We start from the raw sequence: 15,500 nt of genomic DNA, 5'->3' as shown, positions 1-15,500 counted from the left end.
GTTTACATCGGGAGATTAGCACCATAAGAGATGTTAAAAGGCCCTGCCGCCAATGCTAATTGGGTGTGCCTGCACCTCTGAATGTTATATATCAAAGTGAGATTTGTGGTGCTGTGTGGTGGTGATTTCTGCTGTGGACGCCCATCATCTGATTTTGTGCCCGGACACAGGGCGCCCACTTTAGTTCAGTTGCTTCGATAAACAATAAGAGTTTCTAGTGACTGGTGCACATGGATCACACATGTCTGTCATTAAGCAAGATGTCTGCCTGACGGTGCCCAAGTTGTATTACAAATATCCATCTCAGGCAAGCAAGCTACTGCTGTCCACTGGAGGTTGGAACCAGATTCATTAGAGGTCAGTGCATTCTGTAAAGAACCGCGCAATAGCATTTTGGAATACTTCTAAATAAAGCTGGATTCAGTACCTGACATGTCTACAACATGGGAAGCATTTAAAGCTTGTATTTGTGGGTTCCATATTTCTAAACAGAATGGAGTACTTCCCTCCCTCATGGTGCATATAGCCTAATTGGAATGTGATATTAAAGAATTACAGTGCAGCTGTCAAGTTAAATCTGATTCAAAACTCTTGCAGAGACTAGATCATAAATGTCAATTAAATGAAGGGGTAAAGAGGGAGGTGAAGTTTCTGGGAAATTAAATGGCAGCTTGCAAATACGGAGAGGGTGAACATCCCGGTAAACCCTTAGCGATTCTTCGTAAGAAGTCTTGGGCAGCAGGAGACATTGCATGCAATGATGAAAGGAGTGCTCAGCTTCTCGAAGCAGTGGAGATAGTGCGTGCGTTCTGTTCATATTACGCTAATCTTTATGATTTCACTACACAAGCAACTATAGATCAGGTTGCAGACTAAAAGAAGGATACAGCCATTGCGTGGCGGAATGAATAGTAATGTGAGTAGCTGTGTAAGCCATTCTCAGTTGAAGAAATCAACACAGCAATCAAAGGATTCCACACTGGAAGGGCTCCAGATGACCTGCTAGCCAAGTTCTACACAGAATAGCAAGATACTAGCTCCTCATCTCCTCACCCTGCATGCAGAAGCATATTTAAGGAATGTGCTCCCCCTGACGCCAGATAACCCTCTCAAAAAAACATGAGACATAAAGGCCTCTATCTCTCATTAATTCTGAAGTAAACATGTTGGCCAAGATTATCACTAACAGACTTATCCACTTGGATAAGTGTTCTGCTCTGCTTCAAACTAAGAGGAAAACAATGCCAAGGAATGCAGCACTCCTAGTTTGAGTAATTAATTTATTAAGGCACTTCCCAGATATCAAATAAAAGCACACGAAAATGTGACCATGAGCATTTACCTAGAATGCAGTAAAACACGTCTAAATGCTACAATACTCACAGCAGTTAAACAATGATAGGCATAAAAAGTGTAATACATCAGCAATTAATATATGAAGTCAAAATATATATATATATATGTATATATATATATATGCACAGCCAAGCTAGATAATTAAGAAAAAATGTATCACTATGGGGATCGTATCCAACATCATCCTTCCCAACGTCAAGCGGAAGAACCCTGGGCAGCTGAGGCAGGAGAACCTTCCCCGAAGGGATTTTGTATTGGGCAGTGCGTTGACCCCCAAAATGAGTTCCTTCTGCCTCAGTGCCAAGCTTCCCCACCTTATTTACCTGAAACAAACCCAAGATGAAGGTTCTGGTAACCCCCCCACTCCCCTCCCTCTATTTTAGTAAGTTATGAAATTCAAGCACTGGCTGTACTCGGTCTGTGTAAAAAAAACGCAAAGGAATGGGTCCTGTCCCGATGCGCATTCCAGAAGCAGAAGAGCAGTACTTTTCTGTAATGAAAACATTGAAAACATTCCCAAGCTGAGACAATCTTATCATGTCTACTGTCCTCATCCCCCATGTTAGGTTTCTGCACAGTGCAACCCGGTGCTCATGGGAAGAAGCGCAAGCATGTTCTATGTGGAAAACAAGTTTGGTGTGGAAAAACCCTGCGATACTGGTGTGACGGCAGGCACCTGAAGCTAAGCTAAGCATAAAATGGAGTCAGTGGTCAAAATGGAGTCGGAGATTAAATACAGATAGCATTACAATAAGCCATGGCTGTCCTGGGTAAGAAAAACACACAAAGGCCTCCATGCACAAAGAGAAAATCTCCCTGTGCATCGAGATCCATTCATTTTAGTTTTCAAGAAAAAACTTCCTGCTTTTTGGGAGTTTGGGCCTCATTTAGATGATGGCAGGCAGCTTACCAGCCTGCCAGGTCATAGAGTACAGCCCGTGATATTTAGCAATCCCTGCCAAGCAGACAGTAATCTCTATGCCTTCGTAGAAGCCATTGCTCCAGCAGCTCTATTAAAGATACTGAAGCGCCACTGAAGGCACTGAAACTTTGCTGAGTGGGTGACATGTTTGGTGTGGCCACGTATCACAGAAGTATGGTAGATCTTCAAGACAGTCCAAAAACACTGAATATGTTCATTTTCACAGATTGTAAAACAATCTAGAAGTGAGGTAGAGCTAATTTAATTTAGTACATTATGCACCTCATTCTTTCACCTCTCAGGACAACAGGTGCACCTCTTGGTTTTTCATATCAGACATCCACTATCAGGAAGTGCAATGAATTCATGATGGGAACTTTAGGTAATGCTTCTGGTCTACAAATGATGGGTGCATCACCCTAACCTCGAGCCCACTTACAATCACTGAAGCACCGCCTGGAATGCGTACTCCTTCAATTACTGCATCTTCTTTAAGATAACGTGATGTGCCAGGGCCAGGTGGGTACAACCTCAGGCTCTCCTTTAGAACCTATTGTTGCAAACAACGAGACAGAAAAATAGATGTGAAAGGTTCAGGATTAAGAGAATCTGTTACACGATTGCAAAGATTTATCACAATGTTATGGAACTCTGTAAGAAGGAAATGTATCACACTGGCAGGGAGTTATCACAGTGACTTTATAATGTACCACAAGGACATGGAGATGTAATATAGTGCTGTGTACATTTATCATAAGAGCATCAACATTTATGACAAGTAAAATTGGAATATCGCTTGACAGTACAGTCATCTATCCCGAAGATAAGTAAATCAATCACAATGCTTTGGGAGTCTATCATAGAAGTATGGGAATCAAGGCTAGGGGAAACTTGCATAGTATGTGTGAATAATCATTCCAATATGGAAATATATTGCAAGTGTTTGGGGGAATGTGAAACTACCACAAGAACTTGAAACTCTATCACAAAACTAAGGAAATCATCTGGCATGGGAATTCATCACAAGGTCATGCTACTCTGTTACAAGGATATGAGATTCACCTTCCATTCCCTCAGCTTCCAACAAGGTAGTGGTTCTTCTGAACATCAAAGTAGCTTTTTTAGATTAAGGAATAGTGAGAGATTTTTAATTTAATAAAGACCTTGCTGGTTATTTTAAACCTGAACCATCTGATAACAGCAGCTGTGTTTTACCTTTTTAGCTACATTGGAAGAACCATGTAGGAAATTGGGGGGGTGTTCATCTGGCAACCTTCATCTGCCCATTAAAACTGCAGCTTCCCCGTACTTCCCAGGTTCTGAGCCCAGCTTAAAGAGTAACAGCATTTACTGGGAGACAGGACTGGAGAGGGATACATGATACCATCACTCTGCACTTAGTGCATTGAGGCTGCATCCATGATGCAAGCTCGTCTATAACAGGAGCTACCTTTTGAACATGAATTGAGGCAGATTGCTTCATTGAGACAATAGTTAGGTGACATGCAAATCAATAATTAACAGCATGTTGTCAAAAGATTAATAAATCTAAAATCTCTACTATGCAATGGGACACCATCAATAACCTTAGTGAGAGGAATTGTTTGTTGTGTTTTATAAAGTTTCACCTCAGTGCAGTCACAACACCCATTACTGAGTATTTGTACCTGTGCCAGAGACAGCAGTCAACTTAAAGCCAGAGGCACTTTCTGTATTCCATAGCTAGATCCAGCCAATGGTTGTTTTTTTCCTGTCATTTGGTTAGATGACGATACAGTACTATCGAGTTCGCTGATTTTATTAAAATGACTGTCTAAAGAAGAAAATGCTTAGACCTTTCCTGAACCTTTCTTGTTGGCTGTCTTGTCATCTCTAAGAGACGGCACGACCATTCCCCCATCACACAATGTAGAAGATTCCATGTCAGAGAAGAATTATCCAAGAAAATTACAAGGACAGCTTGGTGAAGGTATTTCTGCAAAAGTAGTGAAGAAAGCTTCAACAGAGGAATTTACATTTCTTCCGTGAATGAAATATTTTCAGTAATCAAGTACCTTCAAATAAGACCACTAGAGTTTTTCTTTTGATACTCTTCAGTCTGGCCATATAGGAAAGGACCAAGAGTTTCTAGTACTGAGTTTATAGTTTTTCAGGAAGTTCAGACGTATATTGAAGAAAGCCTAAAATGCTGTGCAAAGGATTGGAATGCTTCTCTTTATGTTTTTTTGTTATTCTTTGCTGTTCTTGTAGTGAAGCTTATGAGGATGAAATTTCGCTGCTACCTGGTTCTAAAGTCCCTGCAGTTTCAGTATTATAGTAGATCTTGATGGGATCCATAATAGCACTAGTCCAATCCATGACATGGTCTTCATTAATGGCAGTACCTCCTAGAGGGAAGTAGTTAGTAGTTCATGGTCTTGACCACAGCATGGATGTCAGTTGCCCGATGAGGGTGATTTCTGTATTGTGTCTGGGCTGGAATACTGATCAAGGGGCATCAAGGAGGTGGTTGTCATTGAAGTGGGTTGCTAGGCATTTGTTTATCATCTTTTCCTTAACTTTTGCCATGTAGAGTACCAGGGAGATAGGTTGGTAGTTGGCTGGTGTCTTTGTATCTACTGAGGGTACTGTGCTGTGTTTCTAGGCATCCAGATAGGTGGCTGTGATGATTGAGTTTTTTGGGATCGGGGTGACGGCTGCGCAGATGGGATCCAGTCCTATGATGAAAATGTGATAAGGGCAGGGGTTTGAGGGTGCTTTAGTGGGCATGGACTGCATGGTTGTTGCAGTTGTTTTTAGTGGTGATGTTGGGCCAGGTGCTAGGGTGGTCCTCTGGTTGTTGGTTGAGGTGGCCAAGAGGGTAGTGAGGATGGAAGCGTCCAATTGGGACTCAAATATGTTGTACATGCTGGTGATTTTTTCACTGAAGAATAAAGACAGCTGGATGCAGAGATCATGAGAGGGGGTTTCGCTGTAGGAGCTTGCTTCTGGAGAGGAGATGTTTTCAATATGGCAAAGATTTCCTTGGCACTGTTGGTGCTGATTTTGATGTGGTTGATGAACAAGGAGTACCTGCTCGCTCAGATATGCTAATGGTAGAGTCGGACAGGGGATTTGTAGGTGCTCTTGTTGGTGTCATCCTGACTTTGTCTCCATCTGTATTCAAGTTGCTTGCAGTGGCGCTTGGTGAGCCTGGCTGTTCTGTGTACCTGCTTACTTGTGGTTTGGCTTTGAGAGGAGCCAGGATGTCTTCACAGGCAATAATCCAGGCATTAAAGTTAGAAATGGATTTGGGGAGGTTGTTGTTGTGTTGGTGGTGTAGGTGATCATAACAGCATGATGGATGCTTCCAAGATCTTGTTCCAGTGAAGTCATGAATTTTTGGCAATGGTGTTTCTGTGGTGGTTCGGTATGGTATGCTGAAGCTGATGAGGTTGTGGTCGGAACAGGTGATTGATGTGGGCTTGTCTACTGTGAAGTTGCTGAAGCTGGTGAAAATGGGGTCTAGTAGGTGTGTGGAGCCTACCACTCGCTGGGTGAGTCATAGGTTGTTCAGGTCATCAAAGAGGTTGGTCATGTGGGGATTGGTGAAGTACTACAGGTTGCAATTGAGGTCACCAAGGAGTATGAAGGTGCTCGATTCAAGCATCAAGGGGGTGACGAAGTCCGAAATGGTGCTGCCGAAGTTGGTACCTGGTCCATTAGGATGGTAGATGAGGGTGCCACTCAGGAAGTAGCGGGGGGGATGAGGAGTTTTAAGGTAAATTGTTCCATGCAACTGGTGGTGCTTTGTGGTGGGGTATTGGATGGATTCCTTGAACATAATAGAGATTCTGTCACTAGGTCAGTTTGCCCTGTCCTGTCTTGTTATCTTGTAACACTTGAGGATTGCCATGATGATGATGGGGGCCGGCAAGTGAGCCAGCCAGGTTTTGTGATGAATATTCCCAAAATGTTTTTGTCATCCTCACTGTGCCACAGGATTCAAATCATGCCTCACTGAGGAGGCCTTATTAGGTCAAAACCAGTCTGGGTTTGCTTGTTTTCCAGTCTGAGGAGGATCTAACCTGGCAGTTCAGGCTGGAATGTTCATACTGCAGCAGGAACACAACTGATGTGCATATGACAGGTTTCTGTCTACAGTAGTATAGGGTGCAAAGATCGATGTGCTGGAATGTAGCCTGAGTGATCGCCAATGTCTGAGATTAATTAAATCACTCTACCCATTACCTTGTTGTTTGCCATAGAAAATTAGGCAACTCAAAAGGGACATTACTCAAGTACAGTGAAGGAGGTACAGTCTTCTTAGAGAGTATTCTTCAAAATCTATTAGAACAAATATATTGCTTGTATCTCCTAAGCATATCGAGATACTATACAATACCCTAGAAACAGGGTCAAAAGAATAATTAAAGAAATTAATCATTGGCTTAATTATACAAATGTAACATACAGGGGAAGGTAGAACAGTAGTACAAGATGAAGTGAGGCAGCACTGGGACATGTGAGTAGTTATAAGACCCAATCTTCTTATACCTCCTAAGGGTTCACCTAAAAGGAATATTTTCTTAGAGTTCCTGTCTGTTAAGCATGTGGCATTCATACATGGCTATAGACCAATGTATTATAATGCTCATTTTTAAAGCCTTCCACGAGCCATGGCAAGAGTTGATTACGACTCAGGGCAAAAGCTTGATCTCTCTGGATGAATCCCCATCATCTGTCATTTAGAGTCACACAACACTGTGGAATACCCTATGTCTTTGGAACATTTTAAACTACAATTCAGATATTGAAATCACAGCAGAGAACTATTGTTTTGCACTGTTGTCACTTTCACAAGCTTAAGAACCCACTACCCCTGAAAGTCTTACATGGCTACCTTTGCTACCTATGTGGTCAAGGCAAACAGAGAAGCTGCTCTCCGTAAAGAAGTGGCTCAAAGACTAGTTTGCTGTCAAGGTCAAACTCGTGCACCATGCTCTCATTTGAGGCTAGGAATCCATAGGAGAACTGGCCACAGTAGAGGGTTTGACCGAGTTGCTTACAAACTCAACTCCAATAGAACCTATTCTCCTGTATGAGAAGGAAGATATGCAGTCTTGTACCAACAGCAACACAGAGGACCAGGGAGAGGGTGAAGGTAGGCAAGAAATAATTTTTTGCAGGGCCCAGGTCAGCAAACTGACATAATCTATCACACTTTAATGGCATTAGGCATGCTACATGCTTAGGCCCTAAAAAGTTTTAACTCCCTACCCTGCCCTTCTGATGGGTTTGGTTGAAAGTAACAGGGGAGGTGAAAATGGGGCAGGATAACAAGGTATTAATGTTTCTTTTAGAAGAGACAGGAGAGGGCAGGGATATGAGGAAGCTGGAGAAGGATGGAGCAGCAACAAGGTTTTTCCTTTTTATAGGAGTAGTCAGCTCAACCCAGATATTTCTAGGGTTGACGATAGTAGTGAGGTGTGGAGACGCCATGAGGACGCATCAGAAGGAAGACTGACATGTTGGGTACTTCTTATCTGCTTGTCCTAAAAGACCCTGCTTCTTTCAATGCTTACTTGTCCCTGTGAATAGTGCATGGGAGAGCATGGAGCACAGAGAGGAAAGGCATTTGCAAGAAAAGATTAGGGATAGTGTTAAGATATAAAACAAGGTTAATTCTCACATTTTGCTTGTACATGTGCCTATGATTGTGACATGATAATTCTACCCAAAAATCTAAAGTAATATAATGCTCAGGGCAACATTGACCCAACTGCCTCAGTCTGAAAAGCCTTCTTTGTAGTAAATATCTTAGTTCCTGATTTTATATTTGCGGCAAGCAAACTCTGTCGCAATGGTAACAGAGTATCATTACCTCCAATATAATGGTCCGCCTGGCAAATTTGTCTGTGAGCAGACCATAGCTTGGCAACGGCAGAGACTATTCCGCCTCTTTATGACCAAACCTCTTTCATGGCTTGAAGGAGGAATGGTTATATGTCTTCCTGTCCAACTTATATGGACATATAGACGTTTTATGCTGCCCATCACCACGAGGAAAACTCTAGTGGTGAAGGACAGTAAAAGACGAAAAATGCCCTCCTCGCCATGGGAGATGGCTTAGATAGTGAGGGGGGCATTGTTTTATTTTATTTTCAAAAACAAAAAAGTACCTTGGGGTTTTGATTTAGAAACAAAAACAAGTTCTGAAACTTTACCATATGGATCCATCATGTTTAAGGGAGCCATACAGCAAAGTTCCAATACATTGTCAGGAACCGCCTTGACAGTGGATCCTGTCAATGGGTGAAATGTCCATCAGGCTGATGCTGCAGAGGGCTGGAGGAGACACCACATGGATAGGGGGAGAAACTAGAAGGAATGGTGTGGTAAATAAGGGAAAGAAAGGAAATACAGGGAAAGGGTTGCAAGAAGGAGAGCGTCGGGGCCAGAGAAGTAAAGAGTGTGGGAGGGATGTGTGAGAGATGTTAGACCATTTTATAGATATAGATAATCTTTATTGCTCGATTAATAAAAACCATTGCAACATAAAACATGGAAAAATGTCAATTTTAAAATAGCCAACTGCAAAAGTCAATGGGTTAAGGTCTAAAAATACTTGAAAGCAATGGGGACAATAATTTTGACAGAGGCTGTTTAAGGTAATTGGAAACCCTACCAAATCGGGCTCATTACAGTCATTAATTAAGCTGCCTGTTCGGCCTCGGGAGGAGAGCAAGCCTTTACAATCATGGACAGGTTTTAAAAACTGATTTCATGAGAAAAAATAGTGAAACATGTAGACTTACATTTTCTAGTTATCAGCCAAGGCACTGATCAAACTCAATATGGGCATTAATAAGGGTACCTATTCTGAACCGGAGCAGAAACATTCATAAGCAGTGTGTTCGTAAATCATGAATGAGTTTTAAAACTGGATTCTTATGGAAATGGTAGAACATATAAACTGTCAGTTACAAACTGTCGTCCGGGGCACTCTGCGTGTCAACTGTTACCCCAAGTCGGCTGTGGTCAGTTTCTTGTGAAGCAGTTGTAAAAACTTTACCCTCCTGCAGCAGAATGGAATTGACTCACTCTTGAGCCAAGTTATGACCGCCTATCTGCAGGAGCAAATATTATGGGTTAGACAATTGTGTTTTAGCAGCTTAATTCTTTCCAGGCCTAGAGATAGACAGGTGCAAAAGGCGTGCAACAATGATTCCTGATTATAGCCACATAAGCAGCAATTTTGGTCAGAATACTGATTTTTCCAGGAGGGGCAAACATCTTTGGTATCAAAGAATCCCAATCGGTATAGCAAGAATTGATGTTTTACTTGCATGGAAAAGTGTTGGGCTAAATAACCTTGTGGGGACAGAGTCAAATAAGACCCCGAAACTGGCCAGGCATGCCGTCTTTTAGCCAAAAAGGCCTTGTCTGTGAGGAGCAATGGGGAGCGAACAGAGATGTTAACTGATCTGTTAAATTCAGACTTCCGCATGCCACACTTCCATGCTTCTTCCATTCCCAGTCTGTGGATGACTTGGTTTATTTGGCTTCCCCAAGTTCCTTTTCTGTTACTGATTTGTTGCGCCTGCACTTCTTGCCAGCAGCAGTGGAGTATGGAGGTGTTCTCCACGAATCATAGCCTCCATGATGCTTTAAGAAAGGCACCCTTTTGCTTAAAGATCTGTTTTTTTTTAAGCCCATCTCCAGTCTGAACTGAGCTGGGGAGGCGCTTTTCGTAATGTTAAAGACAGCCTTATATGCTTTAACTTAGCTGGTGTTTAATAAAAGGATCTCCCGGCCCTGCCATCCTTCAGTCCTGTATGAAATGGCTGGAAGCAACTGGACTGACATGATTTTTAGGAGATGAGACCAATTGTGAACAATCCAACTTCCTCTTAAGCAGCTTAAAAGTGTATGTTAGTGAATGGGTCTTTGCCCGGATCGACAGCAGGTGGCGCTTCCATCTCATACATGGTTCAAGATGGAATCCTAAATATTCATATGACTACACCACCTCCAATTTTTTTTTCCTCCCACGAACCAATTACAAGATTTGTGATTTGCCCTGAGGAGCCGCATCAGTTTTGTTTTGGCCAGGTTTATTTGTGGGCATTACTGATCCCTAAAACTTTTAAGCGCTGATAAGCTCTGTTGCAGGTCCCGTGGAGTGTGACTCAGTAGTAGAATGTCATTGGCGTATTGTAGGCACCAGACTTTCTTTGGGCTTAATGCCAGGGGAAGGCTGTTTACCTATGCTAACACACCAGCAAGATCTGCCAGGTATAAATTAAACAGAATTGGAGCCAAAACACAGCCTTGCTTTAGGCCAGACTTTGTGGGTATTCTTTTTGTTAATCTGGTGCCATCTCCAATTTTGACCTGAACCCAGGTGTAGGTTTAAATATCTATTATGGCCCTTAGCAGATTGTACGGGATTTCCCATTTGGCCAGTTTGGACCAAAGTCTTTCCCTGGGGATCCGGTCAAAAGCAGACTTGAGATCAATGAAACATACGTAAAGGCTTAGCTTCCTGTGTCTGGCCTTTTCCACAATAAGGGAGAGAGCAAATAGATATGTTGATGTTCCCATGCCTGCCCTGAAGCCCATTTGAAATCTCAGAAGTAGCTTGTTTTCATCTGCCCAGGTTTGAAGTTGCTGTAAGAGACAGGAATCATATAGCTTAGCTTCCATGTCCATGAGGGCTAATGGCCTGTAGTTTGAGGGCAGAGCTGGGTATCCGCTTTCGAAGATAGTGTGAATGATGCTGCCTCTCCACGATTCTGGGATCCGGTTGGCATGAGTGATGGTGTTAAAAAGTAGCAAAAAGTACTGCGCCCAATATTCTGGATCACCTTTAAGGGTTGTGTTTGGGAGCCCTTTGGGTCCAGCGGCCCCATCTGGCTTCATCTTCCTAATCAGACTGGCTAGTTCTGGCTCCCAAACCTGATTGTAATTTTCCTTCCCAGGGATGGTCAAAAGCTTCCCCTCCGTCTGGTGACTTGGCGGCTGGTTATTTCCAGGGGGCGGTTGGACCCCCAGCAATTGAAGTGAGGCTTAGTTGGTGTTTCTCCACCATCTGTCGCCCGTACAAACTACAGATGTGACTCTCCTAGGAGGCTGGATCAATCCCGAAGCTTTGGGTGACTATTTTAACGAGTGCCAGTTCGTTCACTAGTCCCCAGAAAAACTTGCTGTTAGGCATATTACTTGCGCAAAGTAATTTGGTCCATGAGTTTTCGTGAAAGCTTTTCTTTGCAGAACAACAATCGGTGTGATACTTTTTTTCATGGCCTACAGGGTAAGTGCATCTCTACCCTCTCCCCAGAGGACTGCTTTTACCAGTTTCCTGGTCTGCTGTGTGATTTGTAATTTATGGGTGCGCAAGGCTTTATTAAACCAGGGCTGTCTGTCTCGGTCCCTCTTTGGGTCAGAAGCCAATCGCTGAAAGGCTGAATTGGAGGTGGCTGGAAATTTTGCGAACATACCACAACTTAACTCAGCCCAGTCTTCATTCCAATCACTTTTGAAAGTGGGCTTCTTTTGTTGCATGACTGCTAGGTTTGTTCTCACTTCTAGGAGCCCTGCTCTATGATACAACTCGTCCATCACAGCCGCTATCCCTTTCTGATGCCATTTTAATCTCTTGAGATTAAACATGACTGGGAGTGTGATTAAGTCACTCGAGGTTTGCAGAATCTCTAGTTTGTATGCTACTTCCAATGTTTGTGGGAAGTGCTCGCTCTCGGCTCTGCATTTAATTTGAAAATTCAGCACCAAGGGTGCCACAGAGTTGTTTATCAGGGTGTAATCGATAGTTGTGCTTGTTTTTCCTCACAAAGGTTTTGGATGCTGGAAAGTCTTTCTCGCTATTTCCGTTTAATAATGTTAGGCCTAAATTTTCCAGGTGTTTCCTGAGAGTACTTGAGGTTTGATTCTTTGCGATTCCTCCTTTTGCGGACAGCAGGTTAACATTAAAGTCGCTACTGATAATGAATGTGGTCTTATTATGTTGTCTTTGTAAGACCTTAATTCGCCCAGCACTTCCACTTTTCCCCCCTTTTGTGCTTTTTTTTGGGTGAATGTACACTTTTATAAGGATTAAATCTGATGGCTGCTGTGCGGCCTACCAAGAGTGACCTTGGTTGCCTGAATCCAGTTTGACCCTGTATCAATTGAAACTTTATGTCCTATAAGTGTCATGGAGACCAGGGTTGCCAGGCCTCCTTTTGAGTGATCATATTTGCTGAAACTCTTTGCTGGGGTATGTGAGGCTGCATATCCGGACACCGCAGTAGGCCCTGGGCTCCAGGTTTCCTGAAGTAAGATAATATCATACTTCTGGAGAAAGGACTGTGCTTCTGGGTCTTATAATATCGATTCAATTCCGTGGACATTCCATGAGCAGATCTTAACAGACAGGCTGACTGAACCCTGTGCCCCAGATATTTGGCTGTTGTCAGGGACGTTTTTGGGGTAAAGGGAGCTGGTGCTCTTTGGGGGCCCAATAAATATGGCCTATGCCAGTTTCGCCAGTGTGCTTCACGACCATTAGTTTTTCCATGACCGATGAGATTGCATCTGCTTCTGTCACCCCTCTTAGTACTGATTTGTTGCAGAACATAGGAGCCCGCAGCGGGCCTAGGTAGCCAGGATGATCTATTTGTTACAGTTCAAACCCCCATATAAGAAAAATGTCAGAATATGAGACTAGTTGATGTACTAGGCTTACCGTGGTCCATATGGTGAGTGTGACCTCTTGGTCGCTCCTTAGTGGATGGGGTTTCAATTTAACAGAAAGTAGGTCTGCCGATGAGACCTGGGAGAGTTCTCTTATTTTCTCTATCAATTTTAAGATGTTTCCTCTTTTGAGAATATCAAAATTCCCCTCTGACTTGAAATGTGGGAAGGCGTTTGTGCACCTCTGGAGGCATAGAGGCAAACAAAATCACGATATCCTTTCCCTGCATTGGATCGGTGGGGGCCATTAAGACCTACTTCTTGATGATATTGAGGCGGATGGTTTAGCTGCAAACTAGTGCTGGATATAATTCTCTCTTTCCCTCTTTGGTCCAAGGCTTCCTCCTTGGGCTCCTGGTTGTGTAATCTGTTGGTGTAGGTTGATATTCTGTTGCACTATGAAGCTCAGTGCTTTTAGGAAAACGAGCTGATATAATTTCCGTGTGGACTAGTTTTTTGCTACCCAGTTTACTGGTCAGATTTGCCTCTTTCTCCAAGTTATCTTTTCCCATTGTGGTTTGACCAAAGATGGAGCTTTCTTCCTTGCTTCTCTGACCCCCATTTGCGGGGGATGGAAGTGATCTTTGGGAGCTTGAACTTCGATTGGGCCATTCCTTAGCTGTTAAAGTCTGCTTAAACTGAGGCTTATTCCCTGGAGTGACGCAGTCACATGCCACTTGCTATACGTAATTGTACTTCTGGGCTCTGAGATTCAGGTCGTTAATAGCTTGCAGCTTTGAGTCAATACCCAAAATATATTTGGCTATGATGTTAAGTAAATCAACTTGAATATCTTGTTTATCCACCTGGTGCTTTTTTACAACTGCCATAACGTCAAGCGTTGATAGGAGAGAGCCCCACATGTTGGCTTGAACATCCAATTGTAGCCGGGAATTTTGCGTGCTGTGCTGGTATGGGCTTAGGGTGATTGCTGTGTTCGTCAATTCCTCTTCATCCTTTTGGATAGATTCAGGGGGAGTGACCTTCTTATCCAGCGTGGCGCTGGACATTGCCCCAAAGGAGTTTTATTAGGGGGTAGTCGTGGGTGCCGGCAGAATCCGGCTGAGCTGGATCCTTCCTTGTTCATGAGCTTGGGGATTGATTCTCCCAGTTGCTGAAATCTAAAGCTAAAATAGACTCCAGAGAATCCGCTCTAACGGTTTCGGCCTTCATGCCCCCTGATGTGAGAGGCGAATGTGCTTTTTGATTGTAGCAGGGGTCTGACCATTCAGATTCTTGCAGTTTGGTAGTTTGGATTTTGGGGGGGGGAAAGGCCCCTAGGGGATCTTCCTCGGAATTCTCCCAGGTTGATGTATCTATTGGTTCCTGCAATCATGGATGCTGGGCGGTTAAAAAGTCTGGTTTTTTTGTACCCCACTTTTTTTTGCTGGCGGCGCTGATGTTTTGAAATCGCTTTCCCTCTGTTCCGTGGGCTTAATTCCTTCATTTAGCGAGACGCCTAAGCATGCTGTTCATGAGTTCACTGGGGAGCTGTGCCTTGTTCTTTTTGGTGGCCTTTTCCTCCCCTCCAGTTTTGAGCCCCCTCAGAGCTTGCTGGATTGTATTGTTCTTGTCTGCTAATTTTGTAATTAAAGGGATTTGCAGCGGTGGTCGTCTCCTATGATATTATTGATGGGGTTTAGTTCTGCTCCCAGAGATGTCAGAGAATGTTGTTTCTGCACACTGAGGGTGGAAAAACTCAGCTCTTCAGGTCGAGCAGTTCTGCGATTCTCCTGTTGGCGGTAAGATTGGTGTATTGGTAGCTTCTATCCAGTAAAGATCCTGATGGCACGGGAGAGTTGAGGGTTCTTGGAATCTTCCAGGTGGGATGTGAGTGGGTCACACTGGGGGATTCACAAGCTGCACCCAAGCCTAGCTTGGCTGCTTCTGTGAATCTCCCGGGGCTCACACTCAGCAGCAGCTGACTACAGCAGCTACGCTCAATCAGCCCACCTGGTGCACCTCGACGCCTGAGCTAGTTGGAGTTCTGCCCTCCTGCTGCTGGCACTAGGGGCCTTCTTCACGAGCCGTAGGGGTGTTGGAACTGTTTACTTCTTTTTTCCTACTTTACTTGAGTGCCGTTGAAGGTAAGGTTTAGTGCCAATTTGGTGCCTCCCCAGCACTCTGTGATTTCAGCCCCCCTTTGGGCCACCCCACCCTCCCCCACATTGCGGGAGTGGGAGTAGCGATTAAATGGTAGGGGCAAAGTCCTGTGGTTTTGGCGGGCTGGGTTGAGCGGATTAGGATGATTTGGCCTCCATCTGCCCTCCTGCCGGTAAATCTGTTGTGTCATGCTCCTTCCTGCTCCTCCCTGCTGCTCCCTACTGCTGCACTGGACTGGGTCGCTCTGATGGTTAGGCTGGTCAGATCGGGGCTGCCTGGGTTGAGTTTGGCCCCCCGGTGCCGCTACTGAAGTGCTGCGCTCCTCCATGCTACTGCAGCTTGAGGCTCAGTCGCTCGGCCATCCACTCCTCTGGCTGCGCCTAAG

At 44.0% G+C, this 15,500-nt stretch overlaps 1 protein-coding gene across 1 annotated transcript in view; it reads right to left on the bottom strand.

Annotated features, from left to right (window-relative positions):
* The window catches only part of LOC138260050 (cholesterol 24-hydroxylase-like), a 145,798-nt gene that overhangs the window by 19,378 nt on the left and 110,920 nt on the right, over positions 1 to 15,500 (bottom strand). The window contains exon 12 of the mRNA XM_069208151.1: positions 2,718 to 2,828. Within this exon, the coding sequence (XP_069064252.1) occupies positions 2,718 to 2,828 (111 nt within the window). The remainder of the gene's footprint in view (positions 1 to 2,717; positions 2,829 to 15,500) is intronic.

Source organism: Pleurodeles waltl, chromosome 9, assembly GCF_031143425.1.
Source record: "Pleurodeles waltl isolate 20211129_DDA chromosome 9, aPleWal1.hap1.20221129, whole genome shotgun sequence".
NCBI classification, from domain to species: domain Eukaryota; kingdom Metazoa; phylum Chordata; class Amphibia; order Caudata; family Salamandridae; genus Pleurodeles; species Pleurodeles waltl.
This window is presented reverse-complemented; position numbering and strand designations above follow the sequence as displayed.